The sequence below is a fragment of the Pantherophis guttatus genome, chromosome 16, assembly GCF_059756535.1.
Source record: "Pantherophis guttatus breed Tessera chromosome 16, ASM5975653v1, whole genome shotgun sequence".
In the NCBI taxonomy this organism is placed as follows: Eukaryota; Metazoa; Chordata; class Lepidosauria; order Squamata; family Colubridae; genus Pantherophis; species Pantherophis guttatus.
Window position 1 is genome coordinate 2,789,012 of NC_142078.1, and position 19,930 is coordinate 2,808,941.

The 19,930-nt window shown below is 37.5% G+C and overlaps 1 protein-coding gene across 1 annotated transcript in view; it reads left to right on the plus strand.

The window, feature by feature from the left end:
- LOC148111729 (uncharacterized) overlaps nt 1–19,930 on the plus strand; it is a 45,041-nt gene that overhangs the window by 5,267 nt on the left and 19,844 nt on the right. Inside the window, 5 exon segments of the mRNA XM_087879919.1 lie at nt 6,812–7,831; nt 9,562–9,630; nt 15,477–16,061; nt 16,063–16,441; nt 16,444–16,694. Of these exon segments, the coding sequence (XP_087736045.1) occupies nt 6,812–7,831; nt 9,562–9,630; nt 15,477–16,061; nt 16,063–16,441; nt 16,444–16,694 (2,304 nt within the window).

Genomic DNA, 19,930 nt, shown 5'->3' on the forward strand with positions numbered 1-19,930 from the left:
TTTATTCTTAAACCAATTATTGAGTCTGATCCTTAAAATTACGCAACAATCTGGTAGCAGAGGATGGTTAAATTGACTCAATAAAACTTTAGATATGCCTAAGAGAGAAAACTCCAGAAACTAAAGAGAAAGACCCAACACCAGGGCACATAGTAAAGAAATGGAAGCGGATCAAGAAATGATCGATGAATCCACAACCGCAATATTGAGAGAATCTGAAGACTGCACTACAGACAACGAGGAAATAATGGATGATACTGATGACCAAGAAGAAAACGAGATAGAAAACAACGAACTCAGGTCAGAGATACTGAGACTCTTAAAAAGTCAAAAGAATGATGAAAATCTCATCGCGAACCTCCAAGACATAATAAAAAACAACGGGCAGCGAGAGAGAAACACATCGCAACAGAAGAACCTAAAGAATCAAAAATGGTGAGCGAATTACCTGTAGATAAGAACATAACCGAAAAGAAGACTAACAGTCCCACACAAAATTTTGAATGGCAGCCATCTTGGTTCCAACAGACCACTAAGATGAGCGAAGCAGAGCCAATCAGAAAGCAGAATTCAAAATATCTGGCGCGAAAAGCCTTACATGATGCAAAAAACAAAAAGAAGAAAATTTACTCTTCAGAAGAATCAGACACAGACATCGAAGAAACTTCAATAGAAATGCAAATAGAATCAGCAATGAAAACGCTTTTTGCAGCATTCGGTCCAAAATTAAGAATCACAAAACAATCAGCAAAAGCTAGCAATCGAGAAATAAAGAAAAGACAAGCAAGCAAACAAACGTCTCAGGATCTACCCGCTTCTATCCAAACGATGAGAGCACCGACGCCTGAACCCAGAGAGCCCTGCAAATACCACCCCACGCCACAGACGATTTCAAGAACCAGCGATCTCAACAAGAATAATCTCAACGAAAGAAAGCGAGCGCCTGCTGTCACCTGGACTCCCAAGATCAAACCGGAGACCGATTCATCGGAGGAGGAACGCTGCGAGGGAGCTGCAGCAGCGAGAACCTCTCCCGACAGCTACAGGAGCGAAATGAGCAATGCGCATGTGCAGACCTACGCAGACAACTTCGGAGGACATGAAGAGCAGAGAGAGCCATTCAGACTCGTTGCAAGCATACCCACACCATTCTGCAACTATCAACACTTGCAAGATCACGGACTACCTCCAGTTGTAAGTAATGGACCTAACAATATTGGGAATTTACCCAATGATTTCCCAAAACTGAGAATAGATGGCATTAATTTGCAGGAATGGTGTCAACAACTTCAGGTTGTTTTTCTAAAAGAAAACTTATTATTCTTTATTACTAACCCCCCCCAAAAGGCCTTGGACCCTAAAATTGGACTGCCTACACCACAGAGCATTTTACTTATTAATTTCCAGTATATCTCCTGCTATGTACCATAGTATTAAGCAAAATCTCTAGTACCATAGTATTAAGCAAAATGTCTCAGAAATTATTCAATGCGTGTTTAAATTGTTTCATAGTGAAAGTGTAGCCACTACAACAAGAATGTCTAAAGATTTCTTCTCAGCTAGGATAAAGCCAGGGGTTACTATAAGTGAACATTTAATATCTTTAAACAAAATCAGAGCAGAACTGCATTTAAGGGGAGAGATAATTTCAGATCAAACAATGAAGAGTGTTATCATTAACTCACTAGACCCATCATGGGATAACTATATATCACATTTAGACACAATTAATTTAGGGTACTTATCCATAGAGAATTTATCCAATAAGCTAATAGCTGAAGATAATTCAAGAAGGAGTCGTTGTAATAACCACATAGAACATAAACAATATAAGAGGGTAGCATTCCAAGAAAGATATCGTGAACCAATTGAATGCCACAACTGTGGATCTAAAGAACATAGTAGGAGAGATTGTCCTAAATTCCTTAGAGAAAGGCAAAAAACTGATTATAGAAGTAGATACCATAACAGACAATCATCCATTGATACATAGATATAAAAGTCCATCCAACTATAGAGAACATAGAGGGGGCAGGGATAATTCAAAGGATAGAAGATCTGGTTCACTAAATGGATTAAACAAACATAACACAACTAGCATACCACAGTCAGAGGACAATGATTGGCTCATTGATTCTGGGGCAACTAATCACACTACACATAACAAAAGTATATTATCTTCATTTATAGAAGATAAATTTGTAATTAAAGTAGCTAATCAAGAAAAAGTACAAGTCATTGGTAGAGGAAATGTAAACTTACCCGGTCTAGGAAAAATAGAGGGGGTATTACTAATACCAGAAATACCTCATAACATACTTAGTGCTATAAAACTAAGTAGGGATTCTGACATAAATATAGTATTCTCAAAAGGAAAAGCAACACTAGAGAAAAACAAAACAAGTTTAGGTAGTGTAGTTATCAAAGGAGGTCTACCATATTTAATCACAAAAGAAAGATGGTTACACAACATTGATTCCAACATGGATGATAACAATGACATAGATAATGAAGACAATAGCAATAGTGATAATGAAGAACATGAAACAATTCATAGTCACAAAGACACATCTATTAATGACACACCCAATGACAAAAAACCTAAAATTGGAAAACCAATTCACGATGAATGTGCACATATTTTACATAGGAAATTAGGACATGCTAGTTTTCCTGTAGTACAAAAGATGATTGAACATGCTGAAGGTGTTAAAATAAAAAATTGTAAAAACTATTTGGAATGCTCAGTATGTAAGTCCACAAAACTCAGAACTAGTCCCAAACCGAGAAAGGCAACAAGATCAACTAATCAAATTTTTGATTTGGTACATATGGATTTAGTTGGTCCATTAACACCATCAATCACATATAGAAAACGTTATTTTCTGACTATTGTAGATGACTATAGTCGTTACGGGTTTGTCTACACTTTAAAACACAAAGATGAAACCTTTCAGAAATTTAAAGAGTTTTACAAATGTGTAGAAACGCAACATAACATCAAAATAAAACAAATCATGACAGATAGGGGATCTGAATTCATGTCAAAAGAATTCTCCCAATGGCTAAAAAACAAAGGGATGCTACATTTCACGTCTAGCCCTTTCTCTGCATTTCAAAATGGAGTAGTAGAGAGAAAGAACTCGACATTACAAACCATGATTAGATGCACATTAGAAGATGCTGGTTTAGGAAAACAATTCTGGTCAGAAGCATTACAATATTCCAATTATACACAAAATAGAACTTGGTCCAGCATTATAAACAAGACACCATATGAACTAATGTACAGTAGAAAACCCAAGATAGCACACATGCACATATTTGGAGTCACAGCGGATGTACACATACCAAAACAATTGAGGCGTAAAGGAGAGAACGTATCCAGAAGACTTAGATTCATGGGATACGAAACAGGCACAAAAGGGTACAGATTTATTGATAATAATAACAAATTTATAATTTCTAGAACAGCAGTATTTCATGAACAGGCCAACTGGTCTAAAATACATCTTAATGAAATATTCCCAATCACAAATTCAGACACTGAGCATCAAGATAAAATAAATAGAGAGGAAAGTAATCACAACACACATAGAAACAAAATTAAAACATGGACAAACAGTCAACACAGAATAAGGACAGATTCGTTAACAAAAAAGGAGGCAAGATACTTACATGATAACGATAGTAAACCAGAAAAGACAATCAGATGTAACAGAAATCAAGTACCAAACAAATACAAAGATTACGTAATGTACATGGATAGTGAAACATCAACACCAAACACATACGAGGAAGTATTAAAGCTTCCCTCTGAAGAAAGAAGAAAGTGGGAATCAGCCATGGCCAAGGAGATGGACAGTTTACGAGAGTTAAATGTATTCACACGTACACCTGCACCTAAGGACAAAACTATTATAGGCACCAGGTGGATATACAAAATTAAAAATCTAGAAGAAGGCAACACATTATACAAAGCTAGGTTAGTTGCACAAGGTTATGCTCAAAAATATCCTGAGGATTACACAGACACATACTCTCCCACAGTAAGAACTGAAAGTGTCAAAACAGCTTTAGTTATAGCATCAGCACTTGACCTTGATGTATTCCAATATGACATACAGACTGCATATCTACACGCAAAACTTGATAAAGAGATATATGTAAGAGCACCTCATAGTCAATACACAAACAAAAATGAAACGTGGTTATTAAATAAAAGTTTGTACGGATTGAAACAATCTGGCAAACGCTGGTATGAGTGTTTGGTCAAAGTACTCAGAACTATGAATTTCAATGCTACTACTGCTGACAACTGTTTCTTTGTCAAAAAAGAGGGTGACTCATTAGAATTCGTGTTAATTTATGTGGATGATATTTTGTATATAGGTAAACATAAAGAAAAAAGAGAGACATTTGTAACAAAACTAAATGAACATTTTTCTTTAAAATCATTAGGGAAAGTAAATAAATATCTTGGTGTTCAAATCAGTAAAACCAAAAAAGGATTCAAACTTTCACAGAAAGATAAGATTGTAGAACTCCTAAACAAGTGTAATTTAAATAATGCTAAGCCTTGTGACACTCCTATGCAAACTGACTTCTTAAGGAACATAGATGAATCATCCCCTGAATTTAAAGATAATACACTCTACAGATCAGTTATTGGTTCCCTTTTATATATTTCTAATTGGACTAGACCTGATATTGCTTTGCCCCTCAATTTGTTATCCAGGTACGTCAGCAAACCCCTAATGTATCATTGGGAAGCCGTTAAAAGAATATTAAGGTACTTAAAGCACAGCTTAGACTTCTGCTTATTATTGGAACCTAATAATGTCAAGGAGCCCATCCTCACATGTTACGCTGATGCGGATTGGGCAGGTGATACTCTATGTAGAAAAAGCACATCTGGCTATATATTTTTTCTTAACGATTGTCCAGTTTACTGGTACACTGGAAAACAAGATTTAGTAGCCACCTCAACAACTGAGGCAGAATATGTTTGTTTGTCTAAAGCCTCCAATAATCTTGTATGGTTTAATGATTTATTGTCAAATACTTGGAAGAAACCTTCATTACCATTTATCATACACGAAGATAACAAAGCTGCTATTGAAATATCTAGATCTGATGCTATTGGTCAAAGATCCAGACATATAGATATAAAATTCAAGCACGTGAGACAATTATCTCAAGATGGATTTATTAAAGCAGTTCATTGCGAAACATCAGAGCAAATAGCTGACATATTGACAAAGCCTTTGCCTTCTAAACAGCACAAATACCTAACTTCCAAATGGCAAGTTTTATATTGTTCTGAATCTGAATGTAATTATTGTTGTATGTCGAATCGGCATTTAGAGGGGGATTTGTCACGAGTAAATGCCTTATTCTCCAATATGTAAATAGTATATATACTCAGGATATTAGGGGTTAACTTATTTTTCATCACTTAATATATTCATATGTAACCACTCCCATATCTTGCTCCGCCTTGTGTATATAAAAGGAGCTGTATGCACCTCCTACTTGCTTCTATCTACGATTATTCAGTGAATATAGAATGCCTACTGTAAATAAACAGTGTTTTGTTTGAATACTTTATTCTTAAACCAATTATTGAGTCTGATCCTTAAAATTACGCAACAGGAAGAGATAAGGCTAATTGGGAGGCTTCTATTCCCTTGCAGGGCAACAAGGAATACACAAAGCTAAACTAGGAGGCCAGAATTGGGTACTAAGCTGATGTCTCTCAGGGTATAAAAGGACGCCATACCTTCCCCAAGGGGTGCCTATCTCCTCGCATGCATTGTATCTGTATGTTCCGGATATAGTCCCACCCAGTATTTTGTTTTTGGCCATGAATAAAATCTGCTTTTTTTTGCAAGCCTCGTCTTGAGTCTCTGTCTTTCGCATTCTGGTGACTCAAGTATATTTTGGGACCTTACAGCTTAATGATGCTGAACCCCCAAAGCACATGAGCCTCTTTTGGCCAAGTTCCAAATGTTGAGGGATCCAGCAGTTAAAGGGACCCAGAAAGAAACCAACTTGGATCCTATCAAAATTCCACGATTTTGTTTCCTTTTTCCAACAATGAGCTATTGATTTCTATGAGGAAATTCACCAGCAGGAACCGTTGGCAGGAGATTCGGAGCCTCCAGTCCTCTTTAACTGGAGTTGCTCTGCTTTTGTGCAGGAATTCCTAGTTCTTCTACCTAGGAACAAGAATTGTCCTGGATCAAATAGTTGATGCTGCTTAGAAACACACTTGAGAGAGTCACATGGAGAGAGTATATTTATTTATTTGCAACCTGCCTTTCTTACTTTTACTGATAAGGTGGAGAACAAATCCAAGAAAATGAAGGGGAATATTTGTAGCTGAGGGTTGCCATGAGGGGTCTCTCTCGCTTCTAGCAAAGATGATGTTAGTATGCTGGGAATCGTAGTCCGGGAGAGTTTTTCTGGTCCGCACGAGGGGGGGGCTTGGGCCTGGGCTGCCCCTGCGGGGAACGGGATGCAGCCATGACCCTCTTCTCTTTCTCCCCTGCAGGATGGCGGCGGATGCAGGAAAGAGGCGGCGGCCGAGAGGAGGAGGAGGAGAGCGGGCCCCGGCGTGGCTTCCCCGGGAGACGGCAGGGAAAGGCCGGGGGGCTCCGGGGCTACAGGAGGGAGGAGCCCAGGGGGAGCCCGGGAAAGGCGGCTGCCTGGAGGGCGATGCGGGGAGGAGGAAACAGGCAGAGACCCCGAGACGGGGCTGGAGGGCGGAGGCTCCTTTGGAAGACCCCGAAAGCCCCAGAGGATCCAGGAGAAAGCAAAGAAACATCAGTGCCTGGAATGTGGAAAAACCTTCAAAACAAACGGAAATCTTCAAAGGCATCTAATTATCCACACAGGAGAAAAACCTCATAAGTGCCTGGAGTGTGGAAAGAGCTTCAGTGATAGGAGCAACCTTTATACACATCAAAGAATCCACTCAGGAGAAAAACCTCATAAATGCCTTGAGTGTGGAAAGAGCTTCAGTCAGAGGAGCAACCTTAATACACATCAAAGGATCCATTCTGGAGAGAAACCTGGTAAGTGCCTTGAGTGTGGAAAGAGCTTCAGTCAGAGCAGCGACCTTTATAAACATCAAAGGATCCATTCTGGAGAGAAACCTCGTAAGTGCCTGGAGTGTGGAAAGAGCTTCAGTCAGAGGAACGACCTTTATAAACATCAAAGGATCCATTCTGGAGAGAAACCTCATAAGTGCCTGGAGTGTGGAAAGAGCTTCAGTCAGAGTAGCCACCTGTATACACATCAAAGGATCCACTCAGGAGAAAAGCCTCATAAATGCTTTGAGTGTGGAAAGAGCTTCAGTGAGAGGGGACATCTTTATAGACATCAAAGGATCCACTCAGGAGAAAAACCTCATAAGTGCCTGGAGTGTGGAAAGATCTTCACTCAGAGGAGCAACCTTTATACACATCAAAGGATCCACTCAGGAGAAAAACCTCATAAGTGCCTGGTGTGTGGAAAGCGCTTTAGTCGGAGGAGCAACCTTTATACACATCAAAGGATCCACTCAGGAGAAAAACCTCATAAGTGCCTGGTGTGTGGAAAGCGCTTTAGTCGGAGGAGCAACCTTTATACACATCAAAGGATCCACTCAGGAGAAAAACCTCACAAGTGCCTGGAGTGTAGAAAGAGCTTCAGTCAGAGTAGCCACCTGTATACACATCAAAGGATCCACTCAGGAGAAAAGCCTCATAAATGCTTTGAGTGTGGAAAGAGCTTCAGTGAGAGGGGACATCTTTATATACATCAAAGGATCCACTCAGGAGAGAAACCTCATAAATGCCTGGAGTGTGGAAAGAGCTATACTGAGCGTAGTAGCCTCAATCGACACCAAAGAATTCACGTGGGAGAAAAATGAAAAACACACCTGAGTGTGCGAAGACCTTCAGTCACGGTGTATCTCGGGAATTGCATTGAATTGCATATTTAATTTGGCCAAGTGTGAATAGACACATTAGGAATTCACCTAGTGCATATTCATGATAATTATAATAATTCCAATAAGAGGAATTATTTATCTTTACTCCAAATGTGTAAAGAAGACAATAAGGGTAAATAATAACTGCCAAATAAGGGACTTTCTCAGGCTGAATAATAAAGGACTGTTTCAATTGTACATGCTAGATTTTTCAACTGGTCTAAATCGTACCTTTTCACAAGAGACATGCCATTTCCCATGTGAATGTTCTTTTAATGCTTAAGCTTAATATTATGGGATGTTACTGTCCATGTCTCTGATGTAACTGTAACTTGAGCAGAGTGATTTCTTCCATGCAATCAGCTCTTGTTTTGTATTTTTTTTTCTACTGTATGGAGTATAAAATGAAACCCAATTCTGTGTCCTGGATTCCCTCTTTTCATTAAGGGAAATCTCTTTGCTACAATATTCTAATAAATTGCCTTTAAATTTACAGTCCCAGACTGTATCTCAGGAATTGAACTGAATTGAATTTTTAATTTCGCCAACTGTGAATAGACACACAAGGAATTTTTCTCCAGTTCACAAGCTCTCAATGTATGTACAAAGCATCAGAATAATTATATATTTATAACAATTCGAATAAGAGGAATTATTTATTTATTTTTTCTTCAATTGAGTAAAGAAGGGTTAATAATAACTGCCAAATAAGGGATTTTCTCAGGCTGAATAATAAAGGACTTTTTCTATTGTCCCTGCCATGATGGATGTGAAATGACAGGTGCTCTTTATTAGTATATTTAGAAGCTGCTTAGAAGGTTTCACTTCCATTTTTACTGCTTGCCCTTCCCCCTCACACTTAGAGGCTGAGGGTACAGATGCATTTCTCTTGAAACAGTCATACAGTTTGCAGTCTACATACAGTATATTTGAAGAAAAATGGGGAAAAGGAATATTCCTGCCCTTGCTTTATGAGTTATCTCATGGTTACTGTGAAACTCTGTGGATGTATCAATGCAGTGCATGTTATTTCAGCTTGTGGTGCTTGGATTCATTGAATGAGTTTACCAAAAATGTAAATATTGCAGAATATACAGCTTCATGCTACATAACTAAGCTCCATTTCAACCTGAATAAACTAAATTATTAATGTATCTTAAATGGAAAATTATCTTTATGATTCTTGATGAACGTATCTTTGTGAGTCCGATCACACTTGGCCAATAAAATATTCTATTCTATTCTATTCGAATATCCCAACTTTTTCTATTGTATGGAGTATGAAAAGAAACCTGATTCTGTGTCCTAGGGAGGGACACAGGCGCTGGGAGGTCAGACAAGGAGGAGGAGGCATGGATTGGCGCCTGGCTTTTCTTTGTTTTTATTTTCCATGTTTTAATGTGTTGTATTGTTTTTAAAACAGCTTTTGGGGAGCTGCAGTGAGTTGACTGAATGGTGGGCAGTTAAAAGAATGATTTAAATGACTCATGGGGGACCTCTTTGATCCCCCACTAGGTGCAGAGACTGGGTGTCCCCCAGTTGTCAGGATAAAGTCCCCCATTACTAGGCTTTCTCTTCATCAGCTAAATCGGCGTCCGCCTTCCTTCAAGCAGCCAGAGGGCGCCTGCACAAGTCCCGAGTCCCGCGTAGAGGTGAGACGGGGGGGGCCCTCCCTTTGATCTTTGGGGTCCGGTCTCTCCTTCGGGGGGCCCCTCCCGCATGCTGACAGGCAGAGGTTGAGGGGCCCTTCTGGGACTGGAACCCCCTCATCCAGGCTCCCTCCCTAAGCAAGGTGGGGGGGGCAGAGGTTGGAGGGGCACCCAGGCAGGTAAGAGGCCAAATGGGCATTTTCACCCTTGCAATACAACTCTGGTAAATTGGCTGCAAATAGAGGGAAGATTTCCCAGAGTCCAGGAGCCCTTCAGAAACCAACCCACCTCTTGGAAGGCACCTTCACTCTGATAACTGACAGTAACTGGCAGTTGAGCCTGCATGAAGCCCTCAGAATTCCCCCAGAGATGGCAGGCCTCCCTTGGCCTCCTCCCAAGGCTCACCTGCTCCGCCTTTTCCACACCCACCAGTGCCAGGCAAATGTCTGAAGGAGGTGACCAAACCAATCACTCAAGCTGCCCAGTTCTCCTATTTTGGCACAAAAGGCAGATTTTTGGATGTAGACTGCCTCTGTCAAGGGAAGCTCCACTCTCTCTTTTTTTTTTTTTTTGAGAATTTTTATTTTTATTTTTAAACAATCATCATTAATCAATCAGTGTAACATCTTGGTACAACATTTATTTAAAAATTTAAACAAAGTTTATCTTTGAACATTTTTGCCAATCTTTCCGGTGACATGTTTTATAGATGGCACATGTCACCGGATATAGATTGGAAAAAATGTTCAAAGATAAATCAGCTAAATGTTGGAAATGCCACCAGACATCGGGATCGTACTATCACATGTGGTGGACATGTCCAGAAGCGAGAAATTATTGGGCACAATAATCACAATAATCACAAAAACTGATACAGCAACACATTGATCTTAAACCGGAGCTGTTCCTGTTGGGTATCTTACCGGAGAAATTTAGTAGAGAAAATATATATGTTGCAATATTTTCAGGATCAGACTCAATAATATTAGTAAGAGTTAAAGGTTTAAATATATTTCCTTTTATTTACAATAGGCATTCTATATTCACTGAATATTCACAGATAGAAGCAAGGAAAAGGGTGTAGGTGGCTCCTTATATATACAATGGGTGGAGCTATAAGTGGGAGTGGTGAATTATGAATACATTAAGAAGTGAAGAATAAGTTAACCCCTGATACCCCGTTCATATATTATTTACACATTAGAGAATAAGGCATTTACATCTGACAAATCCCCCTCTAAATGCCGATTCGTTATACAACACCAATTACACTCAGATTCAGGACAATACAATACATACAATTTAGAAGTTAAATATTTGTGTTGCTTAGAAGGCAAAGGCTTTGTTAATATGTCAGCTAATTGTTCTGAGGTATCACAATGCACTGCTTTAATAAATCCATCCTGAGATAATTGTCTCACATGTTTAAATTTTATATCTATATGTCTGGACCTTTGTCCAATGGCATCAGATCTAGATATTTCAATGGCTGCTTTATTATCTTCATGCATAACAAAAGGCAAAACAGGTTTTTTCCAAACATCTGAAATTAAATCATTAAACCATACAAGGTTATTTGCACTTTGGATAAACAAACATATTCCGCTTCTGTCGTTGAAGTGGCCACTAGTTCTTGTTTACCAGTATACCAGTAAACTGGACAGTCATTTAAGAGAAATATATAACCAGATGTACTTTTTCTACATGAGGTGTCTCCAGCCCAATCTGCATCTGCATAACATGTAAGCTTTGGTTCTTTATTGTCTTTAGGTTCTAATATTAAGCAAAAGTCTAGTGTACTTTTCAGATATCTTAAAATTCTTTTAACAGCTTCCCAGTGATACATTGTTGGTTTGCTGACATGTCTGGATAATAGATTGAGTGGTAAGGCGATATCTGGTCTAGTCCAATAAAGAAGTGAACCTATGATTGATCTATAAAACGTGTTATCCTTGAATTCGGGGGAAGATTCATCAGTATTTCTTAGAAAATCAGTTTGCATAGGAGTATCACAAGGTTTGGCATTGTTTAAATTGCATTTATTTAAAAGTTCTACAATCTTATCTCTCTGAGTAAGTTTGAATCCCCTTCTAGTCTTATTAATTTGGACACCAAGATATTTGTTTACTTTACCTAGAGATTTTAACGAGAAATGTTCATTTAGTTTGTTTACAAAGGTTTCTCTTCTCTCTTTATGTTTTCCTATGTATAAAATGTCATCCACATAAATCAATACAAATTCAATGTAATCATCATCCTTTTTGACAAAAAAGCAGTTATCAGCAGTAGTAGCGTTGAAGTCCATGGTTCTAAGTACTTTCACTAAACAATCATACCATCGTTTACCAGATTGTTTTAACCCGTATAAACTCTTGTTTAACAACCAAATTTCATTTTTGTTTGTGTATTGACTGTGAGGTGCTCTTACGTATATTTCTTTATCTAGTTTAGCGTGTAGATACGCAATCTGTATGTCGTATTGAAATACATCAAGGTTGAGTGCTGATGCTACCACTAGAGCTGTTTTGACACTCTCTGTTCTTACTGTGGGGGAATACGTGTCAGTATAGTCCTCCGGATATTTCTGTGCATAACCTTGTGCAACTAGTCTAGCTTTGTATAGAGTATTGCCTCCCTCTAAGTTCTTAATTTTATATATCCACCTGGTACCAATAATTGTTTTATCCTTAGGTGCAATTGCAGGTGTAAATACATTTAATCCTTGTAAACTTTCCATCTCTTTTTTCATCGCTAATTCCCATTTTTCCTTTTCTTCACGAGGGAGTTTTAACACTTCCTCATATGTATTGGGTGTTGTTGGCTCACCATCCATATGCATTATGTAATCTTTGTATTTATTTGGCATTTGATTTCTGGTGTTTCTAATGGTTTTTTCAGGTTTACTATCGTTATCATGCAAATATATTGCTTCCTTTTTTGTTAATGTGTCTGTCTTAATTTTGTGTTGGCTATTTGTCCAAATTTTGGTTTTGTTCTTATTTTTGTTGATATTTTGCTTTTCTATGATCCCTTCTTCATGAGATTTTGTACCTTTATATTTATTTGGAAATATTTCATTAAGATGTAATTTAGACCAGTTAGCCTGTTCATGGAACACAGCTGTTCTGGAGACTATAAATTTGTTATTGTTATCAATGAATCTGTACCCTTTAGTACCGGTTTCATATCCCATAAATCTGAGTCTTCTGGATACGTTTTCTCCCTTTCTTCTTAATTGTTTAGGTATGTGTACGTCTGCAGTGACTCCAAATATATGCATGTGTGCTAATTTTGGTTTTCTATTATACATCACTTCATATGGTGTCTTATTTACAATGCTGGACCATGTTCTATTTTGTGTGTAATTTGAATAATGTAAGGCTTCTGACCAGAATTGTTTGCTTAAGCCAGCATCTTCCAATGTGCATCTAATCATGGTTTGTAATGTGGAATTTTTCCTCTCTGCAATCCCGTTCTGGAACGCAGAAAATGGACTAGATGTGTAATGTAACATTCCTTTGTCTTTTAACCATTGGGAGAATTCTTTAGACATGAATTCGCATCCCCTATCTGTCATAATTTGTTTTATTTTGATGTTGTGTTGTGTTTCTATGCGTTTGTAAAATTCTTTAAATTTTTGAAATGTTTCATCTTTGTGTTTTAATGTATAAACAAACCCATAGCGGCTATAATCGTCCACTATTGTCAGGAAGTAACGTTTTCTATAAGTGATTGATGGAGTTAATGGACCAACTAAGTCCATGTGTACTAAATCAAAAATTTTGTTAGTTGATCTAGTAGATTTTCTTGGCCTGGGGCTAGTTTTTAGTTTTGTAGATTTACATACTGAGCATTCCAAATAGTTTTCACAATTTTTTATTTTAACACCTTCTGCGTGTTCAGTCATTTTTTGTACTACAGGAAAACTGGCATGTCCTAACTTCCTATGTAAGATGTGAGCACACTCATCATGAATTGGCTTACCTATTTTTGGTTTTTTTTCATTGTGTGCATCTTTGTGATCATGAGATGTTTTACACTCATCATTGTCACTATTGCTAATATTTTCATCATCTACTTCAATACAATCTTCCATATTTGAGTCAATGTTATGCAACCATTTTTCCTTAGTTATCAGATAAGGTAGGCCTCCTTTAATCATCACTGTGCCTATATTTATTTTATTCTTCTCCAAAATCGCTTTTCCTTTTGAAAAAACAATGTTAATGTCAGAATCTCTACTTAGTTTTATAGCACTTAGTATGTTATGAGGTATCTCAGGTATTAGCAATACCCCCTCTATTTTTCCTAGACCAGGCAAGGTTACATTCCCTCTACCTAATACTTGCACCTTTTCTTGGTTAGCTACCTTTATTACAAATTTATCTTCTGCAAATGAAGACAATATATTTTTGTTATTAGTGGTGTGATTAGTTGCTCCAGAATCAATAAGCCAATTATTGTTCTCATTTTGCTGTATGTTAGTGTTGTCTTGTTTATTTAGCCCGTTCAGTGAGCCAGATTTTCTATCCTTTGAATTATCTCTGCCCCCTCTATTCTCTTTGTAATTTGGTGGGCTCCTATATCTATGTCTATCTATGAAAGACTGTCTATAATTGTATTTGTTTCTATATTCTGACCTATGCCTTTCTCTTGAAATTTTGGGACAGTCTCTTCTATTGTGTTCCCTGGATCCACAATTGTGGCATTTAAATGTTTCATTATATTTTTCTTGGAAAGCTACTTTCCTATATGGTTTGTGTTCTGTGTGATTGCTAGAACGATTCCTTCTTGAATTGTCTTCTGCTATCAGTTTATTGGATAGACTTTCTATGGATAAATATCCTAGATTGATAGTGTCTAAATGTGACATAAAATTGTCCCATGATGAATCAAGTGAGTTGATAATAACACTTTTCATTGTTTGGTCTGAAATCACTTCCCCCCTCAAATGCAGCTCAGCTCTTATTTTGTTTAAATATATTAAATGCTCACTTATGGAAACCCCTGGTTTTACCCTAGATGAAAAGAAATCTTTAGACATCCTTGTGGTGGTAGCTACACTGTCACTGTGAAATAAATTAAACATGCATTGAATGATTTCTGAAACAGTCAGATTTGGCTTAATGCTATGATACATTGCAGGAGACACACTAGATATTATTAAGAAAAATGCTCTATGGTGTAAACAATCTATTTTTAGAGTCCAAGGTCTTTTTGGGGGACTAGTGATAAAAAATAATAAGTTTTCCTTCATAAAGACAACCTAGAGCTGTTGATACCATTCTTGCAAATTAACGCCATCAACCCTTAGCTTTGGGAAGTCACTGGGTAAATTTCCGACATTATTGTGTCCATTACTTACAACCTGAGGTAGTCCGTGGTCTCGCAAGTGTAGAAAATTGCAAAACGGCATGGGGATGCTCGCAACGAGTCTGCATGGTCTCCTCGCCAGTTCATGTCTTCCCGGACCGTCTGCGTAGTTTTGCGCATGCGCGTTGTCCATTTCTTCTTTGGAGTCGTCGTGGAAGGTTCTCTCCATTGTGGCTCGCTCGTTCTGCTCCTCTTCAGATGAATCGGTCTCTGGTTCAATTTTGGGAGTCTTGACGACGGCGGCTGCTCTTCCTCTTCCCCTGAGGGCTTTGGTGCTTGCTTCGGTTTGTGGCGTAGGGCGGTACCGGCAGGGCTCTCTGGGTTCGGGCGTCGGCGTTCTCGTAGTCAGGATGGGAGCGGGCAGGTCTTGAGGCATCGGCTTGCTCGCTCGCTTCTTCGGTAGCTGTTTGTTAATTTTTAGTTTTGGCCCAAATGCAGCAAAAAGCGTTTTCATTGCTGATTTTATTTGGGAGAAAGCAAAGAAACATCAGTGCCTGGAATGTGGAAAAACCTTCAAAACAAACGGAAATCTTCAAAGGCATCTAATTATCCACACAGGAGAAAAACCTCATAAGTGCCTGGAGTGTGGAAAGAGCTTCAGTGATAGGAGCAACCTTTATACACATCAAAGAATCCACTCAGGAGAAAAACCTCATAAATGCCTGGAGTGTGGAAAGAGCTTCAGTAAGAGGGGACATCTTTATACACATCAAAGAATCCACTCAGGAGAAAAACCTCATAAATGCCTGGAGTGTGGAAAGAGCTTCAGTCAGAGGGGACATCTTTATGTACATCAAAGGATCCACACAGGAGAGAAAGCTCATAAATGCCTTGAGTGTGGAAAGAGATTCAGTCTGAAGGGAAATCTTTATATACATCAAAGGATCCACACAGGAGAAAAACCTCATAAATGCCTGGAATGTGGAAAGAGCTTCAGTCAGTTGGGAAACCTTTATACACATCAAAGGATCCACACAGGAGAAAAATCTCATAAATGCCTGGAGTGTGGAAAGAACTTCAGTCATAGCAGCGCCCTTTATACACATCAAAGGATCCATTCAGGGGGTGGAACCTCATAAATGCCTTGAGTGTGGAAAGAGCTTCAGTCTGAGGGGAAATCTTTATACACATCAAAGGATCCACACAGGAGAAAAACCTCATAAATGCCTTGAGTGTGGAAAGAGCTTCAGTCTGAGGGGAAATCTTTATGTACATCAAAGGATCCACACAGGAGAAAAACCTCATAAATGCCTTGAGTGTGGAAAGAGCTTCAGTCTGAGGGGAAATCTTTATATACATCAAAGGATCTACACAGGAGAGAAACCTCATAAATGCCTTGAGTGTGGGAAGAGATTCAGTCTGAGGGAAAATCTTTATATACATCAAAGGATCCACACAGGAGAAAAACCTCATAAATGCCTGGAGTGTGGAAAGAGCTTCAGTCTGAGGGAAATCTTTATGTACATCAAAGGATCCACACAGGAGAAAAACCTCATAAATGCCTGGAGTGTGGAAAGAGCTTCAGTCTGAGGGGAAATCTTTATGTACATCAAAGGATCCACACAGGAGAGAAACCTCATAAATGCCTATCTTTTTTTGGAATAAGTGTAATATATGCTTCTAACCATGAGTTGGGTATTTCCTTCTGTAACATTACTTCATTCATAATTTCTAGTAATGGGAGACTCAGTGATTCCTGCAAAGTCTTATAATATTCCACCGGTAATCCATCTGGACCTGGTGCTTTCCCACTTTTTTGTTTTTTAATAGCCTCTGTCAACTCCATCATTGTTATATTCCCTTCTAACATCATCTCAACATCTTTTGGGATCTGAGGTAAATTCGCCTTATGTAAATATTGTTTAATATTTTCCTCTTCTCTCTTTTCCTTTTCATATAACTTTTTGTAATAGTCTTGTACAATGTTCTTCTTTTCCTCATTTCCAAATCTAATTTGTCCTTGATCATCTGTTAGCTGAGTTATTTTCCTTGAGCTTCTTTCTTTTTTCAATTTATACGCTAGCCATCTGCCTGGTTTATTAGCATCTTCAAAATATTTCTGTTTAGCATTCCTGATTTTTTGTGCTAACTCCTCTTTCTCTAATAATCCCATTTTATGTTTAATCGTATCCATTTTCATTTTAAAGTCTTTTTTTTGTGGGAACTTCTGCAGTTCTTTTTCTAATGTCTTATAATCATCCTCTAAAGTTTTATATGCTTGTCTTTTCTTAATATTTCTTTTCCTTATATAGTCTATAATCAGGCCTCTGGCATAGGCTTTCATGGTGTCCCATCGATTCTGCAGTGATGTATCCTCTTTTCTCTTTTCTTTAAAAAAAAAGCTAATTCTTTCTCCATCTTCTGTAGGAAATCCTTTTCTTTTAAAATTGTAGTGTTTAAAGTCCATCTGGACCTTCTCCTTTGTCCTTTCCAACTCATCATCATTGGATTATGATCTGCCCAGGTATTAGCCTCTATGGCTATTTCTTCTATATTCGAGGTCAAGTCCATTGTCAACCATATCATATCTATTCTAGACCATGATAAATGTCTATTGGAGTAAAAAGTATATTGTCTATTTTCTGCATTTCTTTCTCTCCATATATCTTTTAAGTTTATTTCCTCTATCATCTTAAAAAAAGATTTCGGCAAAGTTTTCCTACTTTGTTTTGTTGTCTTTTGTGTACTGTAGTCCATTTTCTCATCTACTATTCCATTGAAGTCTCCCATCATACAGATGTTTTCGTAGTCCAGCTCTATTACTTTCAAATGTAATTTTCTATAAAAGTTTTCTTGATTGTCACTAGGAGCATATATCGCTGTTAACAATATTTTCCTGTTATTGTCTGTTATTTCCACCATCAGAATTCGTCCTTCTCCATCTTCATAATTTTTTTCTGCTAATATTGTATCTTTAATGTACAAAACCACTCCTCTTTTCTTACATTGTGGCAGTGAAGCAAATAGTTTCCCTAGTTTGGGCTGTACCAAAAGTGGTTCATGCTGCTTTTTAATATGCACTTCTTGTAAACAAATTATGTCCATTTTCAATTTCTCCAATTTGTGAAATATCTTTCTTCTTTTAGTTGCTATATTAAGTCCATTTATATTTATTGTGATTAATTTTTTCTCCTCCATGTTTATACTTTTTGTATTGGTTTTGTTGATCTATTGGGTCTCAATTCATGTTGTTCCTTGTATTCTATGGCACTGCGCCTTCTAATGCGCTCTCCTCCTTTCCCATCATCAGGAGATCCTCTTCTTCTAGTTGGAGCAGTGACTCTTTCCTTCTTGGCACATCTTTTTCTCTTATATATTCCACAAGAAATGCTTTAGCTTTGTCAATTGAATCTATTTTGAATCTTTGTGTTTGCCATGTAAACACCAATCCTTCTGGTATCAGCCATCTGTAGTTCACTCCTTTCTGGAGCAGTATTTTTGTCAAAAATTGATACTCTCTTCTCAGCTCTCTTATTCTTCTCGGTATTTGCTTCAGCACCGTAATTTCCTTGCTCTTGTATTGTAACGCCTTTTCTTTTGCTATCTGAAATATTTGTGTTTTGATTGATTTTTTGGTAAATCGTATGTGGACTTATTTCTCATTGCATATCTAGTATATACTCGGTATATTTCATCAACGCCATCAAACATTTTTTCTTTAGAAATTTCTAGAGCTCCTGCAAGAATTTCTATCATTTTTTCCGCCAAATTTCTCCTTTTTCTTCCTCCACATTTTGAAATCTTAAGTAAAATTCTGATTTATCCATCTCCCATCCTAAACCGCTTCTATCACGTTCAACTTCTTCTAATCTATAATCCATATCTCTGATTTTTTAATCTCTTTGTTCCTCTTTTTCTTCAATTTTTTTCAAGTCTGTCTTCATATTTCTTCATCATCTGTTGTATATTCTCCACTTTTTCATCTGTTTTCTCTATTTTAGATTTTATGTCTTGTATTCCTTGCAAAATCATCTGCATTGTCGCATCTTTTTCTTTCTCACTTTCTTTCTCTTTTTCCTGCTGAATCATTGTCTGTATTGATCGTTGTCCTCCCGCTGGTGATGAAGAAGGGGTCGATCCGGCAGAACTAATAACTGCTGCTTTTTTTCTCATTTCTATAAGTAATCCAATTCGACACAGTAGGGTAAATATATCTTCAGGTTCTTCTCAACCCTAATCCGTTTTGTAGATGGCAGGAGATTACAAAAGGTTAAAGAGAAAAAGAGAAAACAGAAAAAAGCAAAAAAAGGGAAAAAAGGATAGTGCAGCAAAGCAAGAAAAAAAAAACCCTAAAAAGAAAACCAACACTCTTCAGGCTCTTGTGTGCCCTAATCCAATCATCTGAGATAGCCAAAAACAAATTCAAGTAAAAATCTCCAATCAACAAGTGAGAAAGAAAAAAAAGAAAGAAAGAAAAGAGACCAAAGGAGAAAATGGGAAAATTTCTTCAGACTCTTGTATGTCTTAATCCAATTGTGTAAAATAGCCAAAAACCCATTCAAATAACAATCTCCAATCAGTAAATTAAAAAAATAAAAAAGAAGAAAGAAAAAAAACACGAATTTCTTCAGGCTCTTACCTTAATCCAATTAAGTAAACATTTATTGTGAAGGAATAAAGGAATAAAAAAGGGAGAAAAAAATATATGTATATATCTGTTCCAATATTTTAAAATGTTTTTAAAAATATAATTATTAGTGAAGTGGAAGAGTGGAGCTAGAGAGAGAAAGAATTTCCATTTTATATAAAAGTCCACAACTGTGTAACATTCAAAATTTCTTTCTTGTGCACACTTAGTCTAACAGCTCTCTTTTCCAGAGCCGCTGTTATTTTCTTCTTTCCAGTTTTAATCGCCTTTCAACAATGCTTTTCTCAGCAAGACACCTGTATAAACAAACTTGTAGGCACTCTTTGATGTCCTTTTTAAATT